The sequence below is a fragment of the Polypterus senegalus genome, chromosome 3 (assembly GCF_016835505.1).
Source record: "Polypterus senegalus isolate Bchr_013 chromosome 3, ASM1683550v1, whole genome shotgun sequence".
Taxonomy (NCBI): domain Eukaryota; kingdom Metazoa; phylum Chordata; class Cladistia; order Polypteriformes; family Polypteridae; genus Polypterus; species Polypterus senegalus.
The window spans coordinates 288610359-288619175 of NC_053156.1; the positions used below are offsets into that span (position 1 = coordinate 288610359).

At 41.2% G+C, this 8817-nt stretch overlaps 1 protein-coding gene across 2 annotated transcripts in view; it reads left to right on the forward strand.

The window, feature by feature from the left end:
* LOC120526278 (CMRF35-like molecule 8) overlaps positions 1 to 8518 on the forward strand; it is a 34738-nt gene extending 26220 nt beyond the window's left edge. Inside the window, exons 6-7 of one of the 2 annotated variants that reach the window (XM_039749383.1) lie at positions 4266 to 4315; positions 8361 to 8518. In XM_039749383.1, coding sequence (XP_039605317.1) covers positions 4266 to 4315; positions 8361 to 8456 — 146 coding nt within the window. In that variant the 3' untranslated portion in view covers positions 8457 to 8518. The remainder of the gene's footprint in view (positions 1 to 4265; positions 4316 to 8360) is intronic. The other variant, XM_039749385.1, reaches the window with a different exon arrangement.
* The last annotated feature ends 299 nt before the right edge of the window (positions 8519 to 8817 follow it).

Genomic DNA, 8817 nt, shown 5'->3' on the forward strand with positions numbered 1-8817 from the left:
TTTAAACACTGCTTAATACTAAAATACATAAATACAAAAGCAACTAGATGAAATAAATGAAAATTTAACCTCAATTTACTTTTTAATAATGTCTTTGTTTTTCACACTCGTAGATACTGTCGTTCTTGGCATACAGTATGCAGCAGCCATGTCCTGGATACGCATGCCACCTTCATACTTTTCAACAATCATTTCAAATTTACGAGAAAAAACACAAAATCACGTGAAAATTCACAGAGAGTTATAGCTCGTACTGATGCTCGTGGGCAGTCGTGGCTTTGTCTTGAGAGAGGTAAACAAGGGCAGCGCGCGGTGTTCTAGCACACGAGTTGTATTCCAAACAAAGGTCGTATACCAAGCAAAATTTTTCGCATCCAAACAGGATGTATACCAAGTTGGACTTATTCCAAAGCGGACGTATACCAAAGTACAACTGTACTACTTTTCAAATTATTTGAGCTAAGAACTTCAATTTGAAATTGCCAGAAATGCTATTGGATAGAGAATTCAGCACTACATATCTTAGTATTTTTAGTCCACAGTATTTGAAAATAAGGGCAAGTTTTGTGCTTCAAGAGCTCAGATGTTTGTGAATATAGTTAGAATTTCAGATGTCCATCCATCCATCCATTTTCTAACCCGCTGAATCCGAATACAGGGCCACGGGGGTCTGCCGGAGCCAATCCCAGCCAACACAGGGCACAAGGCAGGAACCAATCCTGGGCAGGGTGCCAACCCACCGCAGGACACACACAAACACACCCACACACCAAGCGCCAATTTAGAATCACTAATCCACCTAACCTGCATGTCTTTGGATTGTGGGAGGAAACTGGAGCGCCCGGAGGAAACCCACGCAGACTCAGGGAGAACATGCAAACTCCACGCAGGGAGGACCCGGGAAGCGAACCCGGATCTCCTAACTACGAGGCAGCAGCGCTACCACTGCGCCACCGTGCCGCCCAATTTCAGATGTACTGTACATTATTAATTTTGCTTCTCAAGCATCCCCACTGGTATCTGGAAGGTTGTTCCGTTTAAATCTTGTTACTGCCAGAAGCGATCCTACTCCGTTGCACCCTTGAGCAAGACCTTCAACTTGTAAATTGCACCGGGGTGCAGTACAATGTCTGACCGTATGCTCTGAGCTCCCAAAGGTCATGGAAAATGACCGTATCATCAGACATACTATATACACTTCTGAACAATTCATCCACCTGAAGCTAAGTATGTTTGGGCATATGCCAGTACTCGGATGGGAGACCATCTTGGAAAAGCTTGGGTAAATGCTGGAAGAGGTGTTGGTGAGGCCAGCAGGGGGCACTTACCCAGTGGTCTGAACGTGGATCCCAGTGCAGTGATGGAGACACGGTGCTGCAAAAATGTCACTACCAGCTGTTCCTGTGCCTGTGTTCACTCTTCCAGTTTTCCAGATTGTCTTCCAGTCACGTGCCATGCCTCAGTCCGTGATCTCCCTTATCTTCTGCAAGGCTCTATTTATCCAGTGCATTGAGAGTCAGCGCAACATATAACTTAATTTGGAACTTAAAGTGAGGGAAACGTTAAAATGTGTAAGAGCTTAGAGCGCAGGAACTGTGTCCGACAAAAGCATTCACACAAATGAGAGTTGTGGTCTTGTTTGAAAATGTTTGAGAGGAGGGCATGACTTGAAAACATGAAGCAAAATCAATCAAGGCAAAAGTCCCGTCTCAAACTAAAATGCATTTACCATAGTGAATAATAAAATAACAGATTCAGCCTTTAAGCATAAGCTCAGAATGATTTGAGACTCAGCGCATGCTAGGTGCACATTGGACCAGAGTTCAAATTCAACTCTTACACAGCTCACAAGCGCTGGTGACGTAAGGAGTAGATTCCTAAATTAGGAAAATTGAGTAAAATGCTTTTACTCCTACTCTAAACAGTGTCACACATGTCCGCATAAGAGGCAGTCAAAGGGCTTAACTAAGGGTAAGATGTCAGCTTGGGGGGTGATGAAGAGCACTAACCTCCTTTCTCCCTCTTCTAGAGATCAACAGAAGGGAAACCCAGTTAAACTGGCATCGACTTCCGCATTCCCATCCAGACCACACCCTCCTGCTGACTTCACTTCCGCCACTCCCCTCACTTCCTGCACACCACCTATAAAAGCCTGCACCTCTCCTTCTCGTTCAGTCTATTGGGACTCAAGTCTTTTTTTGACTACTTGTTCTGTTGCTTGTTTTGCCTTACAATATCTGGCTTTTTCTCTCTATTTTGCCTTGTTGATACAACAGTAAGACTAAATCAGCATCACTCTGAGATGTTTGAGCCAAATCGGTCCATTTTCCTACTCTGAGATGCTTGATAAATTCTCACACAGGATGCTGAATGTGTGACTTACCAGTACTAACCACTGCCCCACTCTGCTAATCTATAGTAGTGATGTAGTAAGGCAGGGCTATTCAATTACAAACTCAGTTGTGCCAGATTGCCAAACCAAGAAGGTTAGCTGGGCCAGTCATTTTAGCAGCAAAGCAGCTCGTAATGACAAATTTTAAAACCAACACAAACAAATTTATTGAAAAACATAAGGTTTATTCGTTGTTTCTCTTTTAACTTTTGTCAGTTTGCAGAGCAAAAGGTGCATACAAAAAGAGCTGAAGTAACAGAATCTGAGGTAGCTTCTATTTTTTCCACTTACAAAAGAAAAAAAACTGACCTAGGCTACATATCTGACCTATCTGATCACAAAGTGCATAAAACAAAATAGTGCACAGTAGTAGGCTATTAGAAATAACATTGTTTTCCTTTTGAAACAAAATAAACAACTTGCACACATTTGACCCAGGAACATCTCAAAGTGCATAAAATAAAAAGTGCACAGTATTCACAACTATAACAACACTGAGGGAACATATTTTAAATCACCATGTGTGATTAGGCATGCCTCTGTTACACATCCCACATTATGTTGATGTATTGTAGGCTACAGTTACCCTGCTGACTTAGTGGGAGAAGTGACATTTTTTGTTTTGAACAAGAGCAGTGACTTTAGGCTCGTAAGTTGTCAATGGAATTTGAAGGCATTGGTGGAGAGTATGGTCAGTCAGGGAGCATCCAGAGTTGCTTTTTATGGAGTTCATGTGTGAAAAACTTGACTCACATGTATATGTTGATCCAAACATACTGAGCATGACGATCGCTACTTTCTTAATGTTAGGGAACTGATGTGCGTTGACATCAGACCAAAACATTGCAGGCCCGTTAGTGGAAAGCTCCTGTGCCATGGTTACAGATAGACTGCATGTCAACAAGTTCGAGTGTGAATTTCCCCTCGTCAATGGAAGGGACCAGTTTCTTAGCTCTGGCGGATAAGTACCCTTCTATTTCAACAGTGAACGGGTGTCTGACAAAAACGGCCAACTCTGTGGGCAGATCAAGTCCATCCAATCAACCAGCAAAGTTATTTTTCAACATCGCAATGAAACCTGTCATCACATCCGTGATTTGTGCGGGGGATGAGATGCCTTTGCGGAGTGTCGGAAAATGCAGCATTCGGCCTGTGCTCAAATCATTTGCGAAAAGGTCCAGTTTAACTTGGAATGCGCGCATCTGTTCCACAAGGTCGATGACAGTTTTGTCTCTGCCTTGAAGTCCCAAATTGAGATCGTTCAGGTGTTTGAATATGTCGCTCAGAAAGCAGGCATCGGCCATGAAGTTGTCGTCCAGTATGCGACTCAAGTGCGTTGTGGGGGGAAGATTAAAAAGGGCACCTGCTGAGCTGCCAGGAGAACAGCCGGCACTTCCGCCACGCTGGGGCGTGGCCAATGGGGGAGTGTCAGGAACACCTGGAGCCCATCCGGGATACATATAAAAGGGACCGTCTCCCTTCATTCAAGGCTGGAGTCAGGTGGAGGAAGGACAAGGCACGAGAGGAGTGTGGAGACGGCCCAGAGAAGAAGGCATTGAGTGGCCAGGACTGTGTGTTGGGGTTTGTTGTGCACGGACTGAGTCTGAGTGACACTGATCTTGTAAATAGTTGTAAAAATAAACGTGTGGTGGTGAAAATCAACATGTCCGCCTGTCTGTGTCCGGGCCGGGTTCACAAGGGATCTATCACCAGTATCAAAAGTAATTAATGCATTGGCAGACCTCGTTCAAAGACAAATGTACCATACTTTAAAAAAGGAAAAAATGTATACCTTCAAAAGACAGCTGATCACTTGAGTGAATGTCAAAAAAAAATTCAATCTATCATTAATACAGACTCACTTATTTTTTAGGCAGCAGGAAAAGCAGGATACAGCAAGGAAGCCAAAATATCACAATGCAGGTAAGTCAAACAATTTTATCTTTAAAGTTCTCTCCTGTTAACTGAGTGGCATGATGGCAAAGTAGTTGGCAAGATTGGCTGTAATACCAATTACCCCCTTGCCCATGTGGGTTCTCTTCTGGTTTCTTTCTACAGTCCAATCAGGGATGGAAATGCTGTGAAGCTAATGAAGTGTCAGGACACTTAATAACAGAGGGGCACCAGAAGTGACTTTAGGCTTAAAAATGCTGGGTGTCTACTGTGTGAGAAGGTTTTTTTGTATTGTTTTTATAATAATAATAATAATAATAATAATAAGGTGTCATTTAATACAAAATAATAGTTAAAATGAAAAGGTTTTTAAAGTATCATGCAGGCTAGCTAAAAATGAAAAAGCATTCAAATTAAAGATGTTTCGTTCTAAAAGTATTAATTATAAATATATTTTCAATATATTATATACCAGTAACGGCGTACTGCACGATAACGTTCAGTAAATACACTTGACTTGATCATTCACACTCTTTCTCTGTATGTTTAGCATTCGTTTGCTCAGAGGTTGATGTGCCTGCTGCTTCCTGAGCAGCTCTTCTTTTCTCTACCCTAGTGGCCCGCTGCTTCTCTTCTTTTGTTGGTACCTTTTTGCGTTAAAACTGATTAAGTTAGTTTTTTGTGTTGCAGTTACTTAATACGTTTTCTTTCATTTTTCACTTAAGCTGGCACTTAAGCCTTCAATCTGCCTCAAGAATGATTTAAGATATGAAGAGGTAGGGAAAGTGATGGCGAAGGTGGTAGGGATGAGAACGTCGTCCGTACGTATGCGCCGCACACCCGCTCTGCTGACCGCTGACGAGAGTTGATTCTGCAATAAAATAAAATAAAAATAAAGAGTAATACAGATCATCACCCAAAAGCGGGTAGTAGACGTCACGTAGTATATGTGTACCAAATTTCAAGTCAAGAGGTGAAACGGTTTGCGAGCTACAGGTGATTTAATATCCTGGACAGACAAACGAACAGCCACGGTAGCGTATTATATAAGAAGATAGGCTAGCTGAAAATGAAAAAACATTCAAATTAAAGATGTTTGGTTCTAAAAATATTAATTATAAATATATTTTCTATATATTATACAGTATATAGGTTAGCAGAAAATGAAAAAGCATTAAAATTAAAGATGTTTTGTTCTAAAAATATTAACTATTTTCTATATATTATATATTAACTATAAAACAATAAGATGTTTTGTTCTAAAATATTAACTATAAATATGTTTTCTATATATTATATATTTTTATGTATTAACTATAAAACAATTTTAAATAATTTAAAACACAATTAACATTTATGACAGAAATTACATTTTTTATTGAAAGAATTTTTCTTAATCAAAAAAGTGAAAGCATATTTTGTTGCTTGTGGTCATTATAAAGGACAACATTTTGTTAACTTTTTATTTCTCATAGGTGTCTAAAATAAAAGATGATCTTCACGGTGGTCTTTTTTATGTTTTATTTTATCATCCTATGATGCATCACGCATGTACTGTATTTAGCATTTCTGTAATTGTCATTGCTACCGTAGCTCTAAAGTTATAAGGCATAGGAAATTTTTATTCACACCAGCGACTTTGACAGGTGAGATAATCCATTACAGCAATTTTAATCAAAATCTGAGATCTAGTGGTTACATTTCAAAAAATGTTGTGGTGATCTGTCATGGAACAACCTCATTGAAGAAGATAACAGTGGTTTACCTGGACCTTGTTGTTGGTTATGAAATTCAAGCTCCAGGGCCTCAAAAATGTAAATCCGCCATTGGCCTGTGGTGTCCTGATAATGGACTCTCAGTCAGGCAGACCGCAGTTTCTGAGACTCGAGGAGTGTGTGAGCAGCACTGGAGCACCACATGAACAGGCCTGTTTCCATGTCTCTTCACTCTCTACACCTCAGGCTATAAATATAACAGCAGGACATGTCACTTCCAGACATTCTCAGATGATTCTGTACTTATGGGGTTTATTGATAAGGGGGATGAGGCAGAGGAGAGGAGTCGGGGGGCACTTAGTTTCTTGGTGCAAAGAGAATTGTCAGCAGCTTAACATCAGGAAAAACAAAGGAAGTGCTTATTGACTTTCACCACACCAAAGAGCCTCTATGTCCGGTTACTATTCACGGAGGGGATGTAGAGGTGGTCCACTCCCACAAGTACTTGGGGGTCCACATTAATGACAAGTTGGACTGGTCTCAGAACACAGAGGAACTAGAGAAGAAAGGGCAGAGCAGTGACATCCTTCACATCTTCTAGAACTCTGTTGGTAACATCACTTCATGTGCAGCCCACCAAATCAACAAGCTAATTAAAAAGACAGGCTCGATTATGGCACACTCTATGGACCCCCTGAAGATTCTAGAAAAGGAGAGAATAAAAACAAAACTGAGTGCCATTATTAACATCCTCTCTGTGACACACCAACACTGAGGACTTTCAAGCCAATGAATTATTCAGCAGAAGTGTGTCAAGAAACACCATGGGGGCTCCTTTATACCAAGAGCAATATGTCTGTATAGCACCTCAATGGGACTGGGACAGCCAAGTCAGATTTCTTTCTTTTTCAGTCATTGTGTTGTGTGTGTGTGTGTGTGCGTGTGTGTGTATGTTTATTCATCTATCGACTTATTTATTTAAAGCTTCTGCAAAAAGACAAATTTCTCCCTGGGGACAAATAAACTTTTATGTATCTGTCTGACAAGCCATGCAGACATGGGCAGTAAATGGGCATGAGATTCACAGGATATCACTTTAGTATACTTTGCCAACACAGGACACAGACATGTGGGTCATTCCTGAAATGGTTCAAACTGCTCTTTTTCCTCTTCAAGATGAACAGCCCCAGCATAATAAATCAGAAAGGTGTCTTGTGCTGCAATCTATTTCAAGTGGGAAGTCGGAATTTTTTTGAGTTCCTAGTTGGAATTTTCCACTGGAGCGCACAGTGAAGTTGAATTTCTAACTCAGAGACCCGAGGCTGATCTGTCAAGTCCGAGTCTGTTTGACGTCAATCCAAAGTGGCGATGTACACCACACACTTTAGGGAAACTGACGTATGCTACTGTTTAATACCACTTCTGGCTATTTGTGTCTCATTAAATCAGCCGCACACACAGTACTGTCCAGCTTACATCTGGGGGCGCCAGGGATCCTCAAACCACAGACACAGTAATTAATCCAAATAATATATTAATAAAATAAAGGCCTTTTACTGTCACCAAACACTTCTTCCCAAAACCTCTTCCAGCAATCAGCCACAATAACCATACAAATCACAACAAATCCTCCCCCTACTGTCCTCCAATGAATTTTGTCCACTGCCTCCCGACTCTCACTCCCTGAAGTGAGGCTGCGGACTCCTTTTAAGTCAGACCTTTCCTGCTTTTGGTGCCATGCCATATCTTTCTGGGAAGCACTTCCGGGCCATGGAAAAATTACGGCGGTCCTTCCCCAATAACACCCTCTATTGATCCCCAGTAACCCCAAAAAGTCTGCACTTCCAGACTTCAAGTCTCAAGCTCCTCTGCAAGTGTCCCAATTGGGTTACCCTATGAGGACTAGTGCCAGCTAGTTTGTGGGGAATGGAACCAATTCCAGTCCTCGGATTATCCAGTCCATCCATTATCTCATCCTGACCGGCTACAATTTTATTTCTTCATCCTGTCGGCCAATTTGTTTGCTTCGTCACACTCCCGTCTGGGTAATGGTATGTCCTCTGATCCAGCTGGGATGCCCATTCTCCTACTAAAGCCGCTATGGTTATGCAAAATATTGTGTAATGCATTGTTATAAATGGCTATTTATAACAATGGAATAAGCACAGCGCAGGTTTTCCTGGACTCGTCCTTATTGATATTCCAAATGTTTTACTTGAATGCGATCACCTCGGGTTTGACGTCATTCCCAACTCCAAGGTAAATGGAATGCAGCATTGGTTTTTTAGTGCACCCCCAGCCTTCACATTTTAATTGCACCAATTAATCTGTTTTTTTTTTGTCATCTCTTTTCTCTGCAGAATAATCAGGACCCCTGCTTATCCAATGAACTTGCGGACTCAGACCCAGAAAACGACATCCACACATTGTATGCTTTATTGGATTTTGCGAGATGATGTATAAAGTTTGTGGTGCATCCTTTAGTGCTGTCTTAAGCATTTGTAATAAATACAAATTTGATTTGTTTTTACATGACTGTCTTTAAAACAAATTTAATGAGTGATTTTTTTAACTATAAAGATTTGGTCACAAGGGGTACGTTTGAGCCATTCTCCGACTCAAAAGAGACAAAGAGGAGACATGAGTCACAAAAAAGAAGGGCGTTATATTACCAGAATGATAGTACAGGGTGATGGTAGTGGTGGTTGATGAAGGGTTAGAGAACAAACACCAGGAGAACCAAACCATCAAATGGCTGTCATTTTTCAGCCAGGGTTCCTCCTCTGGCTGGAATTCAAATTTTTGTTTTATGTCCTT